The sequence below is a fragment of the Marmota flaviventris genome, chromosome 1 (assembly GCF_047511675.1).
Source record: "Marmota flaviventris isolate mMarFla1 chromosome 1, mMarFla1.hap1, whole genome shotgun sequence".
NCBI classification, from domain to species: domain Eukaryota; kingdom Metazoa; phylum Chordata; class Mammalia; order Rodentia; family Sciuridae; genus Marmota; species Marmota flaviventris.
The window spans coordinates 211187024-211211724 of record NC_092498.1 but is presented as its reverse complement, the minus strand read 5'-3'; the positions used below and the strand labels follow the sequence as shown (position 1 = coordinate 211211724).

The 24701-nt window shown below is 57.9% G+C and overlaps 2 protein-coding genes across 7 annotated transcripts in view; one reads left to right on the top strand and one right to left on the bottom strand.

The window, feature by feature from the left end:
• The window catches only part of Dock6 (dedicator of cytokinesis 6), a 46108-nt gene extending 21902 nt beyond the window's left edge, over positions 1–24206 (bottom strand). For 3 of the 6 annotated variants that reach the window (XM_027955164.2, XM_027955165.2, XM_071602500.1), the window contains exons 1-23: positions 24108–24206; positions 16619–16706; positions 15952–16127; positions 15623–15691; positions 15255–15384; positions 14247–14459; positions 12745–12830; positions 11280–11346; positions 11030–11179; positions 10017–10097; positions 9771–9924; positions 9517–9644; positions 9298–9391; positions 8777–8939; positions 5638–5755; positions 5494–5564; positions 5132–5270; positions 4951–5052; positions 4241–4327; positions 3782–4013; positions 3346–3507; positions 2082–2245; positions 1448–1552 (exon numbers count right to left, since the gene is read on the bottom strand). In XM_027955164.2, the coding sequence (XP_027810965.2) occupies positions 1448–1552; positions 2082–2245; positions 3346–3507; positions 3782–4013; positions 4241–4327; positions 4951–5052; positions 5132–5270; positions 5494–5564; positions 5638–5755; positions 8777–8939; positions 9298–9391; positions 9517–9644; positions 9771–9924; positions 10017–10097; positions 11030–11179; positions 11280–11346; positions 12745–12830; positions 14247–14459; positions 15255–15384; positions 15623–15691; positions 15952–16127; positions 16619–16706; positions 24108–24151 (2823 nt within the window). In that variant the 5' untranslated portion in view covers positions 24152–24206. The remainder of the gene's footprint in view (positions 1–1447; positions 1553–2081; positions 2246–3345; positions 3508–3781; positions 4014–4240; positions 4328–4950; positions 5053–5131; positions 5271–5493; positions 5565–5637; positions 5756–8776; positions 8940–9297; positions 9392–9516; positions 9645–9770; positions 9925–10016; positions 10098–11029; positions 11180–11279; positions 11347–12744; positions 12831–14246; positions 14460–15254; positions 15385–15622; positions 15692–15951; positions 16128–16618; positions 16707–24107) is intronic. The other 3 variants (XR_011704741.1, XR_011704746.1, XM_071602495.1) reach the window with 2 other exon arrangements.
• Positions 7007–8678, top strand: Angptl8 (angiopoietin like 8). Its single transcript, XM_027955167.2, has 4 exons — positions 7007–7340; positions 7520–7681; positions 8163–8272; positions 8402–8678. Exons 1-4 carry the CDS (start codon positions 7044–7046, stop codon positions 8427–8429), a joined length of 597 nt encoding a protein of 198 aa, XP_027810968.2. The 5' UTR covers positions 7007–7043; the 3' UTR covers positions 8430–8678.
• Positions 24207–24701: the final 495 nt, after the last annotated feature.

The following is a 24701-nucleotide window of genomic DNA, read 5'->3' as shown; positions in this document are numbered from 1 at the left end:
TACAGAGGCCCAAGCTCCACCCGCCCCTCTCCTGTGCCGGACAGGAGGGGAGCAGATCTCATGATGGAGACCTGCCCTGGCACTTGGGGGCCTCCAGTTCCATGGTCCAGCCACGTCCGGGCTCACCCACCACAAGGCCAGCCTCAGCGCTACTCCTGCCTGGAGGGCCCCCTTCCACAGCCTCATCACCCCCCACCTGCTCTGCGAGGCCTCCCTGATTCTTCAGGGAACTGAGAATGTTGACGACAGCCCTGTGAAAAGTGCTAGGGCAGGGGCAGCTGGGTGGCAGAGCACACGCTCTCAGCAGGCACAAGGCTCTGGGCTCAATCTTCAGCATCCCCCAAAAAATGCTGAGGGGGGACAGGCAAGGCCCACGAACCCAGACTTTGAGATTGCCAGTGATCTGGGAGAGGTCTGTGCAAAAGTCCCCTGCCTGTGCTGCTGACAGTTCCCCAGGTGTGGCACGGGAGGCAGGTGGCAGGCTCTGGGACCAGGCGAGCAGGGCAGCCTCCTTTTGCTGTCCGGTGTCATCTGAGCTGGGTACCATCTGTGTGTGCCTTTCCCTCTGCCTGGAACCCACACCCACTCGCCCTGGCTCATCTCACTCTTCAGGTCCAGCAAAAAACGTCCCTTTCCTGGAGAGGTCCCCCCAGTCCTCCAGGAGGAAAGCTGGTGCCCTGTTCTGTCTCCGTTCACCTCCTCTCAGGCTGTTCCTCCCCAGAGGTACACACCTGCATGTCTGTGTCTATCTCCCTGACTAACTGGGGACTCGGGGTGGGGCAGGGCGCGGAGCATTCCTCATAGTAGAACCAGCTCTGCCTCGGCCCAACTAGTGCCCAGGCTTGGGACTGTGCTGCTGTGCCCTTTTCTGAGCGCCTCTGCCATATCTGAACACCCAGGGAGACGGCCCCATTGAAAATGGGGACCAGAGAGATTCAGCCCATTGCCTGGAGCACCAGCTGGGGACATGGCACAGCTGGGACTTGAACCAAAGCATCTCCCAGGCCAGATGCATGGTAGAGGGGAGCCTTTGTCTGAAAGGGATGTGGGATTCCAGGGGTCCAGTGCTTCACCCTTGACACCATTCAGTTGCCTATGCCAAGGAGACAGCTGAGAGTCCCCCGGACAGAGGTGGATCAAAGGGAGGGAACAGGCCATGCAGGGCAGTGAGGTTATAGGTGGCTGGATTTGCATATAATTTACATGCTCTTTGCATATCACCCCAGTGCTGTGTCTCTGCTGAGGCTGTGGCCTATGTGACAGCAAAAGGTAGGTTGAAACAACCCAGCAATTCTTGCAGCACAGACTCCACAGCCCCAGACAAAGGCAGGAGGGGCTGCCACCTCCTTCAGGCAGCCCCCCTAGGTTAGTTGGTCACAGCCAGGAAGGTGGGAGGAGCTCATGCTGAGATGGAGTCACATGCATTCAGGGCAGGTAAGAAGGGCACCTGTCTGGGGTCGGCCCCACAATAAGGGGGCGCCCGCCGCAGCACAGCCTTGGTGCCTCCTGGAGCATAAGCAGAATTCACCCAGGAGTGTGAGCGATCGACGCCCTGGAGATACACGGGGGGGTGGTAGCGTCCCGAGAGGAGGGCGAGGAGAGCAGCACAAAACACCCGGAACTAGATGTGTGCCCACACAAGTGTGTGCACCCGTGCATGCAAGTGCGTGGAATGCATGCACATATGCAGCCACGCACATGAGCACGGGCATACACACATATGCGCCGTGTGTGTACGAGCAAGGTACAGATGCGTATGCAGTGTGTACGAGCGTGGGGTGCATGTGTATATGCACCCGTGTACATTTGTGTCCGGGGCACATGCATGTATGCGCCTGCCACGCTGGGTACACACGACTCTTTGGTCAGGCCGTCCAAGCTTCCACCACCCATCCTCGGGTGGTGGCTAGAGCCAGCACAAAGTCTGACCTGCAGCCCCCCTCCATGACAGCCACACGCTGGCCGGCAGCCAGGACACGTGTCCTCTCCAAGTCGTGCTCTCTGTTTTCCATTCTCATCAGCAGTGGGATTCCTGCCCCCCGCCCCCGGCCCACTCGGAGGCCATGGCCACTTCGCCCTACCTTGCTGGCCAGGATGCGGGAAACCTCATCATCCACGGAGCCAGGGGCCACAGCCAGGTCGGGGTTGCTGCTGCTCACACTCTTAGAACGGGCCAGGTAGAGGCTTGCAGGGCGGCCGGAACCACGGGCCAGTGTGGCAGCCTGCACAGTCACCGGAGGGGCCCCTGGGGATGGACGGAGTAGGGTCAGCCCTGGCCCACCTGCCTGATGAGTCTCAGCCCCCTCCCAATCCTCGGCCCTCGCTCGATACAGCCATTTTCCTTCTCTGCGCTTCCAGGTTGTAAAATGGGCATGAAAATAGCAACTGCTTCATAGCAATTTGCACAGATTGAAGAACACTGGAAATGGTGCCTGGCACATATGATTTAACTATTCAACAGCAAGAATTTGCCAGGCTTGGTGGTGCACACCTGAGGCAGGAGGATCATAGAGTTCAAAGCCAGCCTCAGTAAAAGCGAGGCACTAAACAATTCAGTGAGACCCTGTCTCTAAATAAAATACAAAATAGGGCTAGGGATGTGTCTCAGTGGGCAAGTGCCCCTGCATTCAATCCCTGGAACCAAGAAAAAAAAAAATAATTCTAATTTTCTTTATGGTTCAGGGAATTGAAGCCCAGGCCTTGTGCATGCTAGCCATGTGCTCCACCGCTGAGCTACACCCCCAGCCCAAATCCAGTTTTTACTGGACGTTCACTCTGTACCAAGCATTCTGCATGGATTAGGTTAGTTATTCTTACCAGCATCTCCTCGAGGCTGGTACTGTTATTATCATTGTTGTTTTTTTTTAATACTTATTTTTTAGTTGTAGATGGACACAATACCTTTGTTTTATTTATTTTTATGTGCTGCTGAGGATTGAACCTAGGGCCTCACATGTGCAAGGTGAGCGCTCTACCATTGAGCCACAACCCCAGCCCTATTATCACTGTTTCACAAATGGGAAAACAGGCTCAGAGAGGTCAAATTCCTTGCCCAGGGTCACAGAGCTTGCAGGCAACAGAACAAGGATTTAAATGCAGGCACCCTAGCTTGAGTCCCTGCCACAACCTAATGAAGATGCTTGCTGAATGGTCGAATCAGCTGCCAGTCCAGTGTACAGGGGTCACACTCCTGTGGCTGGGGCAAAAGTGGGTGAAATGTTCTCTCTTGCAAGTTGCCAGCTCAGTGCAGGCCTGTGTGGCCCTGGGGCCTTTGCACACACTCTTTTCTCTGAGTTGCTCTTCTCAGATTTTTCTTGTCTCCCAGGGTTTTCCACCATCACTTACCACCTGGAAGGCTGGGCTCAGCACCAGGAAGGCGAAAGGCGTAGTAGATGTAGGCAGCCAGCAGCGGGCAGTGACCACGGGCATCCTGGACTGCCTCCAGGCTCCGGTGGACGAGGCTGACTACATGGGCCATTGCTTCAAAGGCTCCACGGCCCAGGTTCACTGCCGGGCAGAGCAGAGTTCAAGTTCCAGGGCCCAAGGCCTCTTCCCTGCCTACTGACCTTCCAGAGGAAGAGTCATTAGGGTCGAAGGACTTAAGTGGCTATCAAGGGATTTCAGAGGACCTGCTCTGGGTGCCGGAGACTGGGGCCATTTTTCAGATAGGAAAACTGAGGCCAGAGGAAATTAGTTGACTACAGGAGGAACTCAGGATCAGGGCACTGAGGGGGTCGCTCTCTGGATGGGGAAACTGAGGCCCGAGGCCACCCTTGCTCACCCATCTGGCCACTGATGACGGGGGGCCGCACCACAAGGCGCACGAGCTTGTCCAGCACATGGTGGGAGAAGGCCACCAGGGGCTCGGGGCTGGCAAGGCGCAGCGCCGACAGGCTGGCCCGTAGCTCCTGCTCCACGGTGCCCTCGCTCAGCACCGCGTCCTTGAGTCGGAACGGAAAGGCCCCCTCCTCCAGCACGTGCACCAAAGTGAAGAATTTGTCCAGGTGTGGGTCCTGGGTGGGGGACACAAAGGGAGCCGGGCTGCCGGTCCAGGAAAGCCCCGGGGACCAAGGCCACTTCCATCTGAGTCAGCAGCTTCCCTGAGAGCCCGGCCAGCTGATCAAAGTCACGTCCACGGCTCGAGGCCAGGCCTCGCTGGCCAGCGACAACTATTACCCAACTGCATAGCAACCGGGAGGGCAGCAGGGCAGGACTCCTGGGTTCCCACCCCACCCCATACCTGGGGGTGGACAGAGGACGCAGCCATGAGCTCCACGCTGAACACACCCTTGTGGCCGTCCACCCAGCGCATACCCGGCAGCGCCACCTGCGGGAGGGAGGTGCCTGGTGGGCACTGGAGGACCCTCCCCCACAGATCAGGCCACCAGGCCGCCCCAGCCATTGCGACACCATGGCCTGAGCGTGGCCTAGCCCGAGGGAGCAGACGAGCACCCTGCCCCCAGCCCAGTCCCGGTGGACTAAGAGGGTCCGCCAGGCAGAGAGGACACCACGCACACGAGAGGACAGATACGGGTGAAGGTTAATTGGAGGAAACGATGAGTCAGGAACGCTGTAGGGGGCCTGAGCCCCCGGGTGTTGACGGACAGCTGGACAGGAAGAGGGAGGGCCACGCACACTAACAGGGGTGGAGGGGCAGAGGCAGCCCTGGACGAACTCCTGGGGCGCAATAATCAGCGAAGTGAGGCTGCTATGGGGTCAGTGAGCGCAGAAGTGAGGGCCAGTTAGGGGAGAGAAAGGGACACGCAATGGGAGGGAGGGGAGGACACCCCAGAGGACGAGGCTCCCGGGGGACTGGTGGAAGTCAGGTGGGGTCTCGGGAACGCTCGCCCGTGGGGTTCTGCGAGGACAGAAACGTTGACAGAAGGTGGCCAGGGCATCAGTGGGCGCTACAGGGGACAGCGTCAGGAGGCGGGCAGCCCAGGCGCGTACGTCGGGTGTGAGCACGGAGTAGCTGGGTGGCGGCTGGTCCACGGACACAGGGAGGCAGAAGGGGCCAGTCCTCAGGCGGCCGTGCTGCAGCAGCGGGATCCACTGAGGAGAGAGCAGGGGTCAGGCCTGGGCGCAGCATCAGGAAGGGGACAGGCAGGGCTCCGAGGGCGGCTGGGCTCACAGTGAAGCCCACGGGCGTCTCCAGGGCGGTTCCCGGCCGGGGCTGGCAGCTGACGTGGTAGAAGGTGAAGAGCAGGTGGTGGTTGTCGGTGACGCAGGCCGGAAGGCACAGCTTGAACTCCTCGTAGAACTCAGGGGACCTGGCAGGGCAGGCTGGGGGTCAGCTGGAGGGCTGGGGCCCCACGTCGGGTCCAGCATGGCGGGGTCCTCTCCTTGGCCTTGGCGGCCCCCAGAGGGCTCTGGGCACTGCACCTCCTTTCTTCCTGGCTCCATGCCTAGGTGTGTCCCTGACCCCAGGAGTGTCTGCAGGTCCTCCCCTGTCCCTTCTCCCTACCGTCCCTGCCCGGCCCCATCCCCACCTACTTGTTATGGTAGACCACAGGGGTGAAGGCCTCACGTGTGAATTCGCTGCAGCTGGACTTGCCAAAGATGACCTGGGGGAGTGGGGACATGAGGGACCCGCCGGGATGACCCATCCCTGCTGCTCCCCGGGGCGCAGACACTGACCGGCAGGGCCTGGCTGGGGTCCTCGCCAGCCATGTACTGGATTCGCACAGTGAGGTTGCGCACGGAGCCCTGGCGGCTGCTGAAGTTGAGGCTGTGCGGGTACACGTAGAGCAGGTTCCTAGGGCGAGGGCAGGGCTCAGAGGGACACAGTCACAGGGGGAAGGGGGTCACAAGGCTGGGGCACTGAGCTGAGGGCAGGCCGATCCAGCACCAGGCATGAGATACGAATGGCAGAGGCTGGGGAAAGATGGGCACCTTCAGGGCACAGGTGGGAGTCTAGGGAGGCCGAGGAAGCCAGGTGGCCAGCAGTGCAGCCTGATCCCTGCCAGGCTGACCTGCCCGGCCACAGAGGCCCAGACTGACTAGGTTCTTCGGGCCCAGCTGTCCTTTCCCCAGAAGAGACCTGTAGAGTTATGTGGCCTGTCCCTCAGGTGGGAAAACTGTGACCAGAGTTGGAAGGTGGGGCTGGGGTCAGGGTGCTGCCTCCTACCCTGCAACTCTGGATAAGTCCCAACCTACCCGTGGGCCTCAGGTTCCCTATCTGTATAATGGAACATCAGGCCACTCAACCAAAAATTTACAACAGCACCAATGATGACAGGTAACTCCAACAACAATCACTGCACCAAACACTTATGTGGCACCTACTGGATGCCAGGGTTAATTCTGTATTTGCCCAGGACTCAAAATGAAATAATTCACTTACTTCTTACAAGCAGCCAGCAAGGTGGGACACACAGCACCCCCACTTTACAGGTAAGGAAACTGAGGCACTTGCCCCCAGTCATCCAGGGAGTAAAATGGCACTCATGCTGATCTGAGGCATACGTGGGCCCTGGAGTGAATCTATGTGTCCTTGGGAAGGATTCTGCCACATGTTCAAGCTCCCTGGCCACCAACCAGGTCCACAAGGACTCCGGTGTTGGGGTGAGAGTGTGGCCGGGGGCAGAGCGCTGGCTCAGCACGCCCAGAGACCTGGGTTCCCACCTAAGCTGCAAAGCAAAGACCCCGCATTGCAGGCTGGGAAGTGCCAGAGGAGAGCTGGTGCCGCGTGGCCACTGGAACAGCTCTAGGTGAACCCCGTGTCCACACAGTCACCGCTGTCCTGCTGCCCATCAGAGGGAAAGCATAAGCTTTTTCAGCGTGAGCCCCAGGGCCCCTCCATGGATGCCTGGGCCAATCCCTCCTAGTGCCCCCAACCCACAACTGGCCCTGAGCCCCAGCCAGCGTGATCTCAGCGTGGCCCGGCCGGACACTCGCCTGATGCAACTATTACGCCCCTGCCAGGCCCTTGCACAACACGGGGCAGCTGGTGGCCAGTTAACGATTGACTGGGGGTTAATGGCAGTGTGGGGACATAAAAGGCAGCGGCAGCAGCACTGTGCCCACACCCCTGTCCTTCAGCCATGCCTGCACTCACTCTGTGCCTCCTGTGGGCTCTGGCAGCAGTGGCCCAGCCTGCCCCAGTGGCCCCCATGGGTGGCCTGGAGCCGGCACAGCATGAGGAACTGACCCTGCTCTTCCACGGGGCCCTGCAGCTGGGCCAGGCCCTCAACGGCGTGTACAAGACCACGGAGGCCCGACTGACAGAGGCCGGGCAGAGCCTGGGCCTCTATGGCCAAGCACTGGGGCTCTTGGGACTACAAGTCAGCCAGGGCCGGGACGCAGCTCAGGAACTTCGCACAAGCTTGCTGGAGATACAGGTGGGTAGGGCAGCGGGGGTGTTGTGGGGGTGGGTAGGAGTGTGTAGGGTGTCCAGTGGCCCCAGTTTTGCCCAGAACTGAAGAGGGTCCCAAGATGCAAGACCTCAGTGATGAAACCTAGCGAGTCCTGGGCAAACACAGAGGAGCTGGCTCCTAACACCCCACTATCTCCCGAACAGCTAGAGGAGGATGATCTGCAGCTGCAGGCAGAGGCCACAGCCCAGGTGCTAACGGAGGTGGCCCAGGCCCAGCGGGTACTGCGGGACAGCGTGCAACGACTGGAAGCCCAGCTGCAGGGTGCCTGGCTAGGCCATGCCCGCCAAGAATTTGAGGCCTTAAAGGTAAGGGGCACTTGGCCCTGGGAGGATTGAGACTCTGACTTCTGGCCAGAACTCTCTTCTGAACCTTGAGTCCTAGATACTTCCCAGCTCTATGACCTCTACTCTGTGACCCTGAGCAAAACCCACATCCCTTTCCATGCCTCGGTTTCCCCATTTGCAAATAGAGCACAGTTGATATTTCAGAGCAATTCAATTCAAGGGCAGGGTACATAGTAGGTACTCAATATGTGCTTATTACTAAGGTATCTGGTAAGTCGTGAGTGCCCAATAAGTATCTAGAACTGTTCGATGCCCTTTAATAGACCATGTGATGCTCATAACTTCACAAAGAAAGTCCCGTCTTAAACTCATCTTACGGATGGGGAAACTGAGGCCAGAGAGCATCACTGACTTGCCCCAGTCAATGTAACAGGGAGGCCTGGGCAGGGTCGGGGGATGAGAGGTGAGGAGGCCCCCACTGAGGTTCTTCCCTACCACACAGGCTCACGCTGACAAGCAGAGCCACTTCCTATGGGCCCTCACGGGACACGTGCAGCGACAGAGGCAGGAGATGGCAGCTCAGCAACACTGGCTGTGGCGGATCCAGGAGAGGTGAGCCTGGTGGGGGCCTGGCATGCAGGGCAGCTGGCTGGGGCACGTGCAGGGAGCCGGAAAGGGCCCCCCACTTGGTGTCCAGTGGCCCCAGTTTGGCTGAGCCAAACTCCCCGTCTCCCTCCCCAGACTCCACACGGCGGCACTTCCAGCCTGAGCCTGCCTGGGCAGAACAGAGGACCAGTCGTGAAGCAAGGGACACTTCTGTGCTCCATGCGGCCCCCAAGCAGAGAGGAGCTGCCTGTCCAGTGGGGCCGGCCAGGGCACGCCGCTTCCAGCCACAGAGCAGAGACAGAAGCAGGCGGGGTGGATGGCGGAGGACATGGCCTCCCTGGGCGGGTGGAGGAAGGACGCGCATCCCTTTGTGCCCACACATCCTGCACTAAAGCAGAGCAGTGGCATGTCACCCTGGGTGTCTGTGTGTGTCTGTGGGAAAGGAGACCTTGCCTGCCAGGACTCCTGAATGTCCCCCATGCCAGGGCCCAGCCACTCCAGGGACGGTACCTGTAGCAGGTGTGGGGAGAGTAGACCTCGCGCGCAGGGAACTCCATGATCTCCTTAGTGGGCCGGCCCCGGGGGTCTGGGTAGGGCTTGACGTGAAGCAGCTCAGGGGAGAGGCAGAAATGGGGGTTCTCAGGGGCTGGGGAAATGTCGATCTTGAGCTGGGCTGGGGAGGAGGAAGCAGTTTGCACCTGTCTGGGAGCCTCTGGCCAGGGGACCCCCCTGGGGCTACGCAGGTGAGGCCCTGTCTCCCCCGGCTGCCTGCTGGTGGCTCTGATCTTCAGGTGTATAAAGCTCCAAGTCACCCTCAACTCCTCTCTCACCCTCAGAGATGACGTGACCGCCCCCCATGATCCCTACTTGACGCTCATTTTTTTCTTTTATCTGTGGCCTCCATTGAAAGTTCAGCCCCTGAGTTGGGGAATTTGTCAATTACGGTCAGAGTTGAGTCCCTGGCGCCTGACACAGCAGGTGCTTAGTGCGGGTTCACTGAACCCTCCCTTATTGACAGGGGCACCACGCACCGGTCACAGGCCGCAGACGCCGCAGCAGGGACGATGGACGCCGCATGTCCGCCAGGAATTTAAAGAGGTCCTCATCACTGAGCCGTTCCGCTTCCTGCAAGGGACAGGTCCCCATGAGCCAGGGATAAAGGGCTGAGTCCCCAGGATCCAAGCAACCACAAGGGTGGGGAGAGTCCCCAAGCACCTCTCCTGGCAGTCCCCTGCCTCCCAGTCAGACACCTGCTTAAAAAAGTTGGTGACAGTCAATGTGGCCGGGCGGAAGCCAGAGAAGCTGCAGGTATCATCCCCGCTACTCGCTCGGTCCTGGGGTCCCCGACGGCGGCGGTCAGTCCAGGCGGGTCGGCGCTCTAGGAGACAGTGACAGTGACAGGAGATGAGGGACAAAGAGACGCGGAGACCCAGCTGTAGTGCCGCGCTCGGCCGGCAGAGGGCGCGCCCCTGCCCACCGCTCCGCCCCGGCCCCGCCTCCTCACCGCCCTCCGAGTCCGAGTCGCGGTCCGGCTGCCCCGCGCTGCTCACGATGTTGGCCAAGTGCACCGCCGTCCAGGCGAAGGGCATGCGGTACCGGCCCAGGCGGGTGCAGAACTGCTCGGCTGCCAGGCGCAGCTTCTCCAGCTTCTCTTTGTTCTGAGGGAGACCCCCGACCCCACCAGCTCAGTGTCCCAGGCCTGCCAAGTGCGGCATCTGCCCTCCGCCAGGTCCAACTTCCACGCTCGTACCTTGGCCGTGTCCACCTCCTTCATCACCATGTAGGGCTCACAGCATTCACTGATGTCCCCTTGCTGGAGCACCTTCTCCAACTGTGGGGCAGGAAGGCCCCATGAAGAGCCCCCTCTTCATGGGGGGTTCCTGGACCCCCAAACTCTCCATCCCACTGCTGGAGATCAACCCAGGGACATGCTAGGAAATGGCCTTACCACTGACCTACACCCCCAGTTCACCCTGGGGCTTGTGCTCCAAGATCGCCCATGTCTCCTGCTGTCCCTGGTACCAGCACTCTGCCTGCCTAGTGGCCACCTCCTCACCACCCTTCCGACCACCCCAAACTGTAAGTCGCAGCTCACACTTAGCTATGGACATTTTCCTGGCATAACATGTATTAGCATAAACAGGCTGCCGCTCTGAGTCAGGAGGCCTGGACTCCTTCAGTCCTGACCACTCGGGTGTTGGGACCCTGGGCAGGTCTTTAACCTGCTCTGCGCCTTGAGTTTCCACATCTATAAAATGGGGGCACAGCAACTCTCATCTTGGGGGCTACCGTGAAGACTGCACCCCTGTGACACCAGGCCATGAGCAGGGTCTGCTTGTGGGCACTCGACCCATTTCATTATTGTACCTAACTGAAGGTTTGGGGAAGAAACTGACCCCACCTGGAAAGAAAATCCCACATCAATGTACTGACCATGTCTTTCCTGCCCCAATTAACTGAGCAAGTCTTGGCTTAAAAAACACTGTCATCATCATCCACAAACCTCCTAACATCTCACTTGCCTCCCCACTGGGACCCCCCATCCCAGGCTGTTGCATGTGCCTGGGATGTCCTTTGTCCACAGGCCTATCTGTCCATGGGTCTCAGCTCAGTTGCCACCTCTTCAGGAAGCCCTCTGATTTTCCCCCATCCAGGTTGGGGGGGCTCCTCTTTCTGGTAACATGTCTGCCTCATCCCCTGAGGGCAGGGACTGAACCTGTGGCATTCACTGTTATTACCCCCTTGCCCTGCCCCACCAGGCACCTTGATGACCAGGAAAATGTCGGGTGAGGGATAGGTCACGGAGAAGATGGCGGAGCGGGCCAAGGTGGAGATGGCGGGGTGGGTGCCATGGGCACGAAGCAGCCCCTTCATGGAATCTGAGTTCAGGTCAAAGTAGAAGTTTTCTGAAATCTGGGGACACGAAAGGCAGCTTAGCCACTGTCTCCAGGAAGCCTGCAGCCCCTGAAGCCCAGAAGGAAGAGGAGCAGCAAGAGGAAAAGGGGGCTCCTACCTTCTTCTTCTCCCGCACGTCGTACAGGGCCAAGATCCCGAAGATGGGCTCAATTTCTATCTCGAACCTGTGGGTCAATGGGGACCAAGCTCCCTGACACCCACTCTGTCGAGGCCCAAGGAGAGTGTGGTGGAGGGCACCTGACTCCCGGGGGTCTTTGTGGCTTGTAGGACTAATGTGTCCCATTTTGCAAAAGGGGAAACCGAGGCACTAGAGGTTTGTCCCCCCCTCCTCTCAGCAGGCGACATGTACCCAACCCCACCTGCAACCACGCCTGGCACCCAGGTCACAAGGAGGTGGCTCTTGGTCCTATTAACCCACTTGCAATGCCCTCGGTCCCCATCTCTGGAATGACTGCTGCCGCCTCTGCCACCAGGGTGGAGCCCAGTCCTGGCACACCAAAACCCTCTCCCTGCTACTCCACTTGGTAAAGAAGCATCTTGGAACCTGAACCTCCTCATTGTCCTGAGAACAAAACCCCACGGGGCCCAGCCCTGCCCACCTCCTGGCCTGTCTTCCTGCTCCAGAAGGTGAGGTGCCCACGCACTCCTTGCCCCACTCCTCACATCCTTCCCTCCCTCCCATTTGGCTAGTTCCTGCTCATTGCTGGGCCTTAGCTTAGGTGACTCCTCCCCAGGGAGCAGGGCAGCCCCAGCTGGGCCTACAGAGCCCCTGGGTATGTCCTCTCCGGGCTCCATGGGTCCTCGTGGGGTTCTGTGTCCTGAACAGCGTAGGCCCTCGGAGGGTGTTTGCTGAATGACTGCGTGAGCCCACAGAGCCTGTTCCAGCCCTGGGATTGAGGTGGGAGGCCCACCCAGGCCTCGGGCCAGAATGGAACCTCCTTTTCCTGTCCCTATCCAGGCAGGAACTGGGGGCGGGGAAGGGCAGGGCCTGGCGGGGGCCCAAGTCCACATCCTGTTCAGCTCTGTTCCCACGCACTCCTCTGCTGCACTTCTGGCTGCTCCCTGGGGTCCCACGTGGAGGGGGCCTTGTGCGGCTGGGAGCCGGGCCCAGGATCCTTAGCACCCAGGTCACCCTGGCTCCCAGCAGCAGGGCAGGCAAGTGCCAGACTTGGGCCCCATGAGTCGTGTGATCTTGGGCACAATTTTGTGAGCGTGTGCCTCAGTCTCCCTATCTGCACCCACTTCACAAGGTTGGGGTGAAACTGATATAGGCGAGGGGCTGAGAGGAGAGCCTGGCACCTAAGGGATGGCAGCTCAATGCCCCGCTGCCCAGGGCCAGTCTTGGGACCCAGGGCCTTGCACATGCGGGGCGAGTGCTTGACGGACCCACACGCCTGGCCCAGGAGCAGCAGTTCCAAATGACAAAGGGAATCTTATTTTCCCCGTGAAAGCTCCTGGTGGCCTCGCAGGCTGCAGGTGCCTGAGTCATGGTGCCACCCGTGTGGCGGGTGACTATACACTAAAACAGCATGGCTGAGGGGAGGGCAGGTCAGCATACTCACTTGAGCGACAGACACTTGACCAGGATCCTCTGTCCAAAGTGCTCTCGGGGTGGCTCCGGGTGGCTACAGCGTTCTACAGCCTCATCCTGCCAAGAGCCAGGTGGGACCCTGGGATACGTCCTCCAGGAAGGCCCTGGAATGCCTGGCGCGGGACCAGCGCCACCCTCACTCAGCCTCACCAGACTTCCCTCGGTGCCTTGCTTCTGAGCCCCCGCACGTGCTGTTCCCTACCTGGAATGCCCTTCCCTCCTCCTCCTCGTCTGGTAAGGTCTGCTGGCTGCTCAGGGCCAGGCTAGCTGGCACTTCCCCAGGAAGCCTTCCCTGACCCTCGGCCCTAGACAGGCACCTCTTGCAGGTGCTCCCCATGCCCTGCCGCTGCAGGCCCTGGCTGGGGCAGTGTGAGGAACAAGGACGGGTACTGCAGCCTGGCACCACCTGTTCACACTGTGATTTCCCAGTGAAGGGTCTTTCTTCTACTAGACCGAACTCTGAGGACAGGGACTGGGTTTACCCTATTCATGGTAATGTCCCTACCATAGAGCAGACACCCAGACACGTAGGTCCAATAAATACAGAGATACAACAGGTACAACTCAACACTGGATTAACATAGGCATGTATAGAAGACATTTAATAAATGCTGATTGGAAAAAAAAAAATATATATATATATAATTGAACCCTGGGGTGCTCTACACTCTACCCCTGAGTCCCATCCTCAGCTCCTTTCGTTTTTTATTTTGAGACAGGGTCTTGCTAAGTTGCTGAGGCTGGCCTTGAACTTGTGATCCTCCTGCCTCAGCCTCCTGAGTTATTGGGATTAGAGGCGTGTGCCACCAATTCATAATTTTTGACTTGATGTGCAAAAGCACACCTGTATAATCATTCTGCTTTTCACTTTTGGTATGAACTCAATACCTTCCATGAGCTGTTCAGCACTTTATTATAAAATCGGCTCTGTGTTAGACGATTTTGCCCACTGTAGGGTGACACAAGTATTCTGAGCACATGGAATATAGGCGAGGCTAAGCAAGGGCCTTTGGCGGGAAGGTTATTAAATACATTTTCTACTTACTATCTTTTTAACTTATAACAGGTTTATTGGGCTGTAACCCCCACAGTAAGTAGATGAGCATCTGTATACTTTAGGAACCTGATAAATACAGGAGTATACAGTAGGCACTCAATAGCTAAATAAAAATACAGGCATATGCAGTAGGTGCCAAACAAATGTTGGTTGGATAAATACAGGCATGCATGGTAGGTGCTCAATACATATTGGTTGATTATATAAAGAAGTATACAGTAGGCATAAGTAAATATTGGTTGCATAAATGCATACTGGATAAATACAGGATGCCTAGCAGGTGTGCAGTAAATGCTATTGACTCAGGATAGTGCATACAGTAGGCACCCAGTAAGTGTTGGCTGGGTAGTGCCCAGGGATGCAAGGCGGCTGGACGAGCCTGGCCTCGGGCTCAGGGCGAGGCCACGGGCACCCACCTCGTCAGGTGCCGGGTAGAGGGTGAGCAGCGCGCGGGGCCGGTTCTGCCGCCGCTGGGCTTCGTTCCGCCGGTCCACGTCCTCGGGGGCCGCCCGCTCCAGCAGGGAGGGCAGCAGGGAGTCGGCTGCCAGGTTCCTCAGGTCGAAGATGCCAGAGGCACCGCTGCTTCGAGGGGTGTCCTCTGGGGAGCCAGAGCAGCGCCGGGAGTCATCCTGCCAGGAGAACGCACAAGCACTGAGCGCCAGCTGGATGCACTGCTCTATGGCTAGTCTATACACAGGGAAGCTGGGGAAGAGCAGCCAACGACAGGGTCACCCGGGGCTTTGGACGCTTCAGGAGGGACTTTGTCCAGGGACCTGTCCCTTTTACCGCGTTGGGAAGGCCGCTCCTCCCACACTCTGGCTTCAGAGAACTCGGCCAATCGGGACACACCCACCAGCCCCCGGGATTGGCTCCAAAGTAAGGCCGTGCCGGGGCTGGACCAATGAGAGCCTTTCCTGGGACTCTGCTCACTGCTGCCAGGGGAGGAGACAAGCCCTTCCATCCGCGGTTGTCACCTGCCCTGGGCCCTACTCACACTCCACCTGACCACTCAGGTTCCAGCTCAGCTCTGTGACAGTGAGTCTCTGACCATCACTAAAGGCCTGTTTCCCCATCTACGAATAACAACAATGGACACAGTACCACCGATGCCTGCAGTAACTACCGGTAGTGTGCCAACAGTGTACTGGTATCAAGTAGGTGCTCAGGATCCTCTAGTAACTTTATCATGCCTTAGTCTCTCTACCTGCAAAATGGGTGCAACAATTTCCCTGATCCATTAGATAAAAGAGAACAAGTGACTTTAAGTATCCACTAAGCACTCAATGAAAATTGTAATTACCACCCACGACTTTTCACTCATGGGGCAGGTACTCGTGGGCCTGTCTGGAGTTCAGCATTGACAGGGTCATCTCCTGAGACTATACAAATGCTCCTGCAGTGACCCGGGCCAGGGGTGTCCTCACCGAGTCCTCCAGGCCCGATCTCTCATCCCCAGAGGTGTCCTGCTCGAAGACCTGGCGGCTGAGGCCCTTCTGCCGCTCCCGCTGCGTCTCGGTGGTGATGGGGCTGTACGCGGCACTCAGGTGCTGGTACCTAGCAGGAGGTGGGGCCGGACAGGTAGCAGGGCTCAGGGCTCCTAGGACACTGATATGCTTGGTGAGGGCCACGTGGGGCCTGCAAGGCCAGAGTCCTCCTGGGGCTCTATCTTAGGAGTTCAGTTGCCCTTGCGAGACAGTGGGCAGATAAACAGGAGCACTGGCCACAGACAATGGCTCAGACCCAGACTCTTGATCCTCCACCCACTACTAAACTGTCCCCAAGTCGGACCAACCTTCTGCACACGATGACCCAGTCCTCCGTGTACATCTCCACAGCAGCCCTCGCCTGGGCATCCAGTTTTCTACAGCAAAAGAAATCAGGGTCAACAGAGCCAGGCCAGTGCAGGTCCTTCCCGTGGCCTGGGAGGCTAGGACTGTCCTTCTGCCCATTTCAGAGGTGAAGAGATGGAGGCTCAGAGAGGGAGGATGAGTGGTCCAAGGTCACCCAGCAGAGCCAGGAGTTGGACTTGGGGCTGCTGGAACCTGCAGCCTGCAGGAGAGGGGTGTGGAGGGGTGGCCCAGGTGGTGGAGTGGCAGGCAGGGGGCGTGGGGCAGGACACACCCATCCTCTGGGATCCCTGGCTCTGTGGTCCGGCACTCCCGGGGCTGCCGCTGCAGCTCCAAGTCATCACAGGGGAATTCCACCAGCTCCCTGAGGGGCCCGGGCTCAGCGTCTGGCGGCCGGCTTAGGAGCACATCCTCGAAGTCCAGGGGTTCAACAACCTCCGTCAGGGGGACCTGGGTCAGTACAAAGTGGCCATGACCTGGGTCAGGGCAAAGCAGCCGCTTCCCCCTGGGCTGGATGTGGAGGTGGGTTACCACGGGCCTGGGACTGGACTAGGAGGGTGGTGGGAGCCATGGAGGGCGTTGGAGCTACAGAGGGTCCAGAAAACAATGACCTCAGACTTTCCATCCAGCACGGTGGCCCCACCCTTCCCTTCAGGGACTCCAGGAAGGAAATCACAAGCTGCTGTCTGAGGAGGGAGGGATCCGATGGTGGAAGGAATGGAACACAATTCCTCAGGCCCACAGGCAGGTGGCCCACCCCTTCCCACTGCAGCAGCAGGAAGCCGTGTGGGTGGTCCAGGGGGCAAGGGGACCTCCCAGGGACCACCCACGGGCTCCCAGCTCAGCCAGCCTTCCCAGTGCTACCACTGTCGGAGCCTCGGTTTCCCTCAGGGACAGGGCTGGTGGCCCAGCCATTGGAGGGCAGGGCTGCCCCTACTCACCCCCAGGGAGCTGCCACTGCGCCGGCTGGAGTGCGGGGAGCCGCTGCGCTCCCGGGACACCTGCTTCCGCACCTCAGAGGCCACCGTCCTGGGGGGACAAGAGGAGAGCCTCTGGGGAACAGGGAAACCCAGGCTTCGGGCCAGCCTCATCCTAAGTGAGGAGAACCCAGACCAGGGAAGCTGCGCCCAGGCGCAGGCGCCACACTCGGGCTGCGAGCCCGGGGCAGTCGGCATCCTGCACCCCAAAGGGGATCTCGCACCCCCTCACCACCCACAGTCCCACCAGGACACGTCAACCAGCCTGAAGGACCCACTGGTCCTGCCTCTGCTCCCTCTGCCCTCCCTGGGTTCCCCAAATGCCCAGCCCAGCCCCGTGCGCCCCATCTAGGACCTGCACCTCGTTCCACCCGAGCAACAGGCCTCTCCAATCACTCCTGCCCAAGCCCAGCCAGTCCCCCCGCATAGCTGCTCTGAGCTCACAGGGGGGCTGAGATGGGATGCCACCGTGGGGGCCAGCATGACCCCAGGCCAGAGAAGGGGAAAGGTGGCGGTGTTTTCCCAGTCAGGGGGATGCAGCCCGGAGCCCTCTACCATGGGCCACATCCCAGGGCTTTTCACTTATTATTTTGAGACAGGGTCTCACTAAACATAGCGTTGCCAGGCTGGCCTTGAACTTGCAATCCTCCTGCCTCCGCCTCCTGAGTCGCTGGGATTACACCCGCCGGGCAGAGAGAGAACTTTCACACACACCCAGCCCCCAGGTCAGCACGGGGCCTGCCCGTATCTGAGCTGCTCTCTGAATGGCTGAGACTCACAGGGAAGAAGGCCAGTGCAGGAGTTTGGGGGCAGATCCAGTGGGACATGGATCACCCAGGCCCTCCATGCCTTCAGCTGAGCTTGGAAGGACAGGAGAGGGACAGAGAGCCATGGGGTTACCTGGGGGGACACTGTGTAGGGCAAGGGAACCGCAGGTACAGAGGCCCTTGGCTGCACTCTGCACTCTGAGCATGGCGACCCTGTTCCCAGGGCTCAGCGAAGGCAGGAGCTCGGGCTCCGCGCTTCTCACAGATGCTCCAGCTTCAGGGCCCCCACATACTAGGTGCTCAATAAAGTCTTCCCGATGGAATGGGCCAAACCCTCACACTTGCCAAAATCTGCTGACTTGGGAAAAACAATAGATCCTTTTAACTATGTGACTTCGGGCAGGTGGTCACCTCCCCTGGGACCTGTCTTTCTCACTTACTTTTGTGCATGTGGACCTGTGTGGCTCGTGACGGGACTCAGTCCTCACACCTGTGCTCCTCTACCCCTGAGCCACCCCCAGCCTCTGTCCCTCTTAAAAATCAAGAGGCCAAAACAAGAGTGTTCGGATTCCATTCCTTTCGCTTCCCACTTTTTGTGACCCTTGGGAAATTCCCATAATGAAAAATTGTGCCCTACGTGGGTGTGGTCGCAGACACCCGTAATCCCAGCAACTCAGGAGGGTGACTGAGGCAGGACACCACAAGTTCAAGGCCAGCCCCACACCTTAGTGAGGCCCTAAGCAACTTAGCAAGACCCCGCCTCAAAACAAAAAATAAGAAGGGCTGGGGCTGGGGCTCAGTGGTTGAATGTCCCTGGGTTCAATTTCCCACACCAAAAAACTGTGCCCCCCAAATGCACTGGTGACAACCACACACCCCATGACCCACAGCCCACCGATGAGATGACAGCGTGCGGCGGACCTGGTAAGACCCTCAAGGCAGGGTGGGCATGTGGGAGACTGAGGCCACCTGGGACCTCAGCCCTATGTGGCGGCCTCTGAATTCAAACCCGTGTGGATGAAACAGAACCTGGCCAGGACCCGGCGTGGGGGCGCTCCGGCCAGACAGCCCAGCCTCAATCTTGGGTCTCCATGTTCTGCCCACTGTTTCTGTCAGCAGCCCCAGAACTTGGCTTCTGCCGGCTGCAGGGTGAAAGAGCTTCTCAGAAATGCAAAGTGTTAAAAATCAGGGCTTGTGCAGCTCGGCCAGCATGTGCGAGGCCCGGGGTTTCATCATGGCACAGCAAAAAAAAAAAAGAGCTTTGTGCTCACAGTCGGGCAGCCTCCTCTGAACCCTGGGCACGCAGGGCCTGGGGGAGATTTATTAAAGATGCCAGCCAGGGCACAAGGCTGTGCTCAAGTCCCAGCTGTTCTGCAGCTGTTACCCCAGAGGGGACGGAGGAGGGACGGACGACCTCCGGCCTCACTTCCCACTGGCCCTGGGTCTCCGGCCCGGGGGTCAGCGGGCTCTGCTGCTGCACTCTGCGTGTGGCGCTGGTCAAGCATGGACGAGCGCTGAGATTTGGATCTGGGGTGAGTGTGTGCCCCAGGGCTCACGTGTTGAAATTTAATCCCCACTGTGAGGCGCCGAGAGGGCAGAAAGACTGTTCAGCATGGTGGGCACACCTCCGATCCCAGTGACTTGGGAGGCTGGGGCAGGAGGATCACAAGTACAAGGCCAGCCTCAACAATGTGGCAAGACCCTGTCTCTAAATATAAACAAGAAAAAGGGCTGGGGATGGAGCTCAGTGGTAAAACAATCTCTGGGTTCAATTCCCATTAAATAAATAAATACATTCAAAATTAATCCACCTGTGGTGTTTAGAGGTGGTGCCTTTGGGTGGTGATTAGAATTAGGTGAGGTCAACATGTCAAAAGTTGGTGTGAGTTAAATAAACCTCTTTTCTTGATAAAGGTACCTGACCTCAGATACTTTGTTAAGGTACATGAAACAGACTAATACAATAAGTAACTTCTCCTCCTGGCCTCTGGGTTCAGGACAGTGCCTACCTTATTAAGCTGTTCTAAGTACAGAGCATGGCACATAATAAGTGCCCAATGAAGGCTTGCTGTCACTATGTGGTGCTCAAACACAATCCTCGGAAAATGAGTTTTCTGGCTGTTTTCCCCCCAACCCAGTATTAGGGATTGAATCCAGGGCCTCGGGCATGCTAGGCACTTGCTCTACCACTGAGCATAGCCTTAGCTCTTGTTTATTCTTTCATTTTGAGACAGTCTTGCTAAGTTGCCCAGGGTGGCCTCAAACCTGTGATACTCCTGCCTCAGCCTCCCCGTCACTGGGATTACGATGTGCACCACCCAGACCTGTTTCTACATCAAAGTCAAGTGAGACTCAGAAGGGGCTTGTGACCCACCCAAGGCCACACAGCCAAACTTGGAAGTGTCCAGAATAGCACTCTGCGGTGTGTGTGGGGGGGAGCAGGGCCAGGGACGAGGGCTCCAGCACCCAGCTTCTGTCTCCGCGCCCTCCATCCGCACCCTCCAAGACCCAACAGCATCTAAATGAGCGGCGGATCCAGATCCTTGGGTCTGTCCCTCAGGACCACACGTCCCTTTCATGCCACGTGGGGTTCTTGGAGGCAGACGGCATGTGCTGCGGCCACACCACACCCTCTAATGACAGCTGACCTCGCCCGGGGTCCACACCTAAGAAATGTCCCTAATTCCTCCTTTTCTCACCCCCACATCAAACCGGGTTCAGATGCCCCCAACAAGGCAGATTTAAAAATAGGAAGCAAAATATTAAGCTGAATTTGGTGGGTTTTCCCAGGAGACAACCTGGGGAAACTGAAATGGGAGACAGGGTAACAACTATGGACCGCATCCCCCGGGAGGCCAGATCAACCAAGGTCTACCCTCAGAGGGAAGGAGCATACTAAAGCCAAAAACAAGAACAACAGAAGCCTCAGGCACTGTGTGTTCCCACCAGTGCAAAAAGCAAGGGAAGAAAACAAATCCAAATAAAATCATATAAACCCGCCATCGACAGGAAATTCTGAAGACAACAGGAGCATCAGCGAGGAGATGAACAGAACTCTCATCCACTCTGATGCTGAGTACGGCGACACATCTGGAACGATCATCTGGAACGATCAAAATGCGCCATCGTCAAGCACGACCGAAGATTCCCGGATCCGGTCGAGCACGGTAGCACACACCTGTGACCCATCTGCTTAGAAGGCTGAGGCATGAGGATGGCAAGTTCGAGGTCACCCTGGGCAACTCAGCCAGACCCTGTTTCAAAATAAAATGAAAAGGGCTGGGGACGCAGCTCGGTGGTAGAGTTCCCCTCCATTCAATCCCCAGTACTGCAAAACTTAAAAGTAAAAAAAAATAAAAAAGATACCTGAATCCAGCAATTCCATTCCAAGGCGGAAATACTCAAGAGGAAACACATGGCCAGGAATGTTCACAGCAGTCCTGATCACAAGAGTCCCAAAGGGAAACAACCCACATGTTCACTGATCAGACACAGGGAGAACACAAACAGCAAACAGTACAGACGGGAATAGTATACAGCAATGAAAAAGAACAGCAATGAGCCTTCCAAAATGAGCACACTGCATGAAAACTGTGCCCAGATTCAACAACCCAGTGTTTGTTCACATGACGTTCTCAAACAGGCAAAACTAAGCCACGGCCGACAGGGTGCCAACTGGGATGGAGGAACCATAATGCCAGTCGCAGGAGCCATAGGCATAAGGGTTGCTGTGGGGCTGTTGGGCCCATGTCAGGAGGGGCTGCTAGAGTTGGAGGGTCCCCATCTTTGACCCACGGAGCCTTTCTCCTGATGTTTGCTTTATAATTACTTTAAAAACTTTGTCCTTTTCTGTATGGATGTCAAATGTCGCTATTTTTAAAAAGGTCAAATAATAATAGTAATGATATAGTCAAGTGCTGGATATTGACATTAGAATGACAGATTGCATGTACGAGGGTGGGCCCGTAAGATTACGACGTGGCTGAGTTGCTTAGCGCCCCAATATTGCCAAGGCTAGCTTTGAACCCGAGATCCGCCTGCCTCAGCTTCCCGAGCCACTGGGATTACAGGTGTGCACCACGGCGCCCAGCCTGGGTTTGTACTATGCCTTCTCTGTGTTCAGATACGCAAACACCCTGGTCTACGGTACTCAGGACAGTTAATGCGACACAGGTTTGGAGCTTCCAGCAGTAGGTGATGCTAGGCAGCCCAGGTGGGCAGCAGGCTGCACCACTTAGACCTGTGTAAAAGTCCTCTGTGATAACTTTTCAGTAGTGTGTGATACAAGCCTTTTTAATTTTTTTTCCTTCTTCCCTTCTTTTCTTTTTCTCCCTGTCGTACTGGGGATTGAACCCAGGGTCTTACATATGCAAGGCAAGGGCTCTACAAGCAAGTTACATCCCCAGCCCCTATATAAAAAATTTTTATTTTGAGTCAGTGTCTTGCTAAATTGTCCAAGCTGGCCTCAAATTTGCAATCCTCCTGCCTCAGCCCCCCAGTAGCTGGGATTACAGGCGTGTGCCACTGAATCATTATTTCTTTAAACAAAGAAATGTAAACTGTACATATAAGACAACACAATCCCAGAAAGAATATGCTACAGTCAGAGACTCCGGTGAAGAGTTCAGCAAGCATGCTCTAGGACATATGGAGACAGGAAGGGGTGTGGCTTCCAAGATTCTCCTGGGCTTCAGGGCCACAAAGTCCAGACCTTTCACTTTGAGCTTCGGTTTCAACAGTCACATCTGAGCTCACAAGCTACAGTGACAATTTAACAAGGGATATCCCAAAAGGAGACCAAGTGCATAACAAGCATTAAAGTTTATCAGCATTGTATACTGTATTTGACTTAAAGTATCTGTTCATGCACACGTGTAATCTCAGCTAATAGGGAGGCTGAGGCAGAAGGATCGCAAGTTCGAGGCCAACCTGGGCAACTTAGCAAGACCCTGTCTCAAAATAAAATCTTTAAAAGGGGCTGGGTGTGGCTTAGTGGTACGGCACTTGTCTGGCAGGCAGAAGGCCCTGAGTTCAATCCACAGGATGGGGGGAAACAAAGGAAAAGAAAGAATCTGCTCGTTGGGAAAGTGGAGAACTACCTAATATTTGGGTTAATCTGGTATTTTTGAACAACTGAATGAATGGATGAACGCAGGTCCAGGTCCAGCCTAGACACCTGGGTGCCCACTAGCCTGCTCTAGAAGCTGTGGGCCACTGGCTGACAGTTCAGGAAGGCCTCAGGATCTTTCTCTGTTCTTACCCTGGGTTCTCCAGCATCATTCCCAGGACAGGAACCAAGACCCCTCTTTCTCACTCAACTGAAGCTAGGACTCAAGGATATAGGGACTGAGTCGTAAAGAGACCAGTCAATGAATATTATCTCCAGGCTTGGAGAAACCAAGAGTCCAAACAGAAACAATTCAGAAACAAATAATGGCAGATCATAAAAATTGCCCAACCATAATGCCCCAGATACCAGGTTACATCCCTCCTCTGTTCAAAACCCTGCCTGGCTTCTATACACTGGAGGTAAAGTCAAAGTCCTCTCCACAGAAAGGTTCTGAAAGCTCTACTGCTACTGTCCCCCTTGGCTTGGGCCTTTGCACTTGCCACTTCTCTTGTCCTACACCTGGGCCTGGACCGCCCTGGCCTCCAGGTCTTTGTTGAAATGCACCTGCTGATCCACACCTTCTCAGCACAAGAGAACTAAACAGCCTCCAACCTCCCCATCCCCTTCCCTGTCAAGTAGGTCCTCCGTAGCACAAGGGCACTCCCACAGCCACCTTATCATGCTTTTCATCTGTCTCCCCCGCTGTATCTACCCCCAAGAGCAGGGTCTTTTCTTATGTTTCCATCAGGGCGGGACCTCAGGATAGCTCTTTGACCTGAGAAGGTCAGGGCAGGTCCCCCATGGACAGGATACTTGAGCAGATTCTGAACCCACCCTAGCAGCAAAGACCCCAGTTGTCAGCCCCAGAGAAGCTGACATCCCCCACTCAGGCTGAATCTCTCACAATCCCCGGTGGCCACGGAAATGGATCCCCCAGCGCCTGGCGCCTGTCCCCTCCCCCGTCTGCCCACCAGCTGGTTCTGTCCCCAGCCCCCACTCTGTCCATTCAGTCGCCCATCATCCATCCCCAGCGCGTCCAGCCCGTGCTGGGAGAGCCTGAAGCAGGAGGTGGGGGGCTGTCCACAGCTGTCCCCTGCTCCCCGCTCCTCCCCAGACAGCTGGGCACTGGACCCTGGGGCGGGGGGAGGGCTCGGGAAACTTCCCGAGGGGTTCCAAAAGCCGCCAGAGCACCATCCCTGTTCCGTGCCGCAAGCCAGTCACCCAGCATAGGACAAAAAGTCCCTCCACCCCAACCCAGCGGGCGCGAGGAGGACGAGGGACCAGCAGAATCGGAGCCCGCGCCAGCGCGCAGGATAGGCGCCGCCGCCTCCAGGGAGCCCCCCGGACACGCCCCCGAGCGTCCTCCGGCTCCGGGGAGCGAGACCTCCGCCGCCGCCGCGCTGCCAGCCAAGGCACCACGCCCAGCCGCGCTCCGCGCCTCCTGGGGTCCCCAGCCGGCAGGAGGAAGCGCTCGGGGGTCCCTGGCGAGCGGAAGGGGCTGAGCGCGGCGCGCCGGTGGGGAGGGGCGGGTCGCCGGGGCGGGGCCAGCAGGGCCACCGGGTCCCCGCCGCGCTACCTGTTGATCTTGTGCGCGAAGGCGCGGCGCTCGGCGGCCGCCATGGCGCCCGGTCCTCCGCCGCCGCGCGCTCGGCCCCGCGCTCCGCGGCAGCCGCAGGTTCTGGGCGGCCGGGCGGGGCGGGGCGGGGCGGGGCGGGCGCAGGAACGGGGCGGGGCCAGGTCTGGGGGCGTGGTCAGGGATGGGCGGGCCGGGGCCGGGGTCCTTCCGGGTGGCCTCGCCTAGCGCTCAGCCTCTGCCGTCCGGGGGCGCCTCCGGGGCGCCCTGGGGCTGCGGGGAAACCGAGGATCGGAGTGCGGCCGGGGAGTGAGGCTCGAGGGCGGAGGCCCAGCGTGTCCCGACGCCCGTCCCGGGACGTCCTCTCCGCGCTCCGACTCCCGCCCGAAACAATATGAAGTTCACGCGAATAACTGCCCTACGCGTACCCACGGACAGCGTTGCGCGCGGTCTGCGGCGCACGCACGTGGGACTACTGGCTTCCCGCCTCGTACAGCCGCGTCAACTGAGGCTCGGGTGTTCGACGCTGGCTCAGAAGGACGCCCAGCTGTCTCCAGGGACGTCCTGGGGTGTGCCCCGCCCGCAGGCGGGAGTTGG

Coding starts and splice junctions, on each gene's coding strand:
- Angptl8 (XM_027955167.2), top strand. CDS start 7,044: ATGCCTGCACTCACTCTGTGCCTCCTGTGGGCTCTGGCAGCAGTGGCC. Junction 7,682..8,162: donor AAGAATTTGAGGCCTTAAAG/GTAAGGGGCACT, acceptor CCTACCACACAG/GCTCACGCTGACAAGCAGAG. Junction 8,273..8,401: donor CTGTGGCGGATCCAGGAGAG/GTGAGCCTGGTG, acceptor CTCCCTCCCCAG/ACTCCACACGGCGGCACTTC.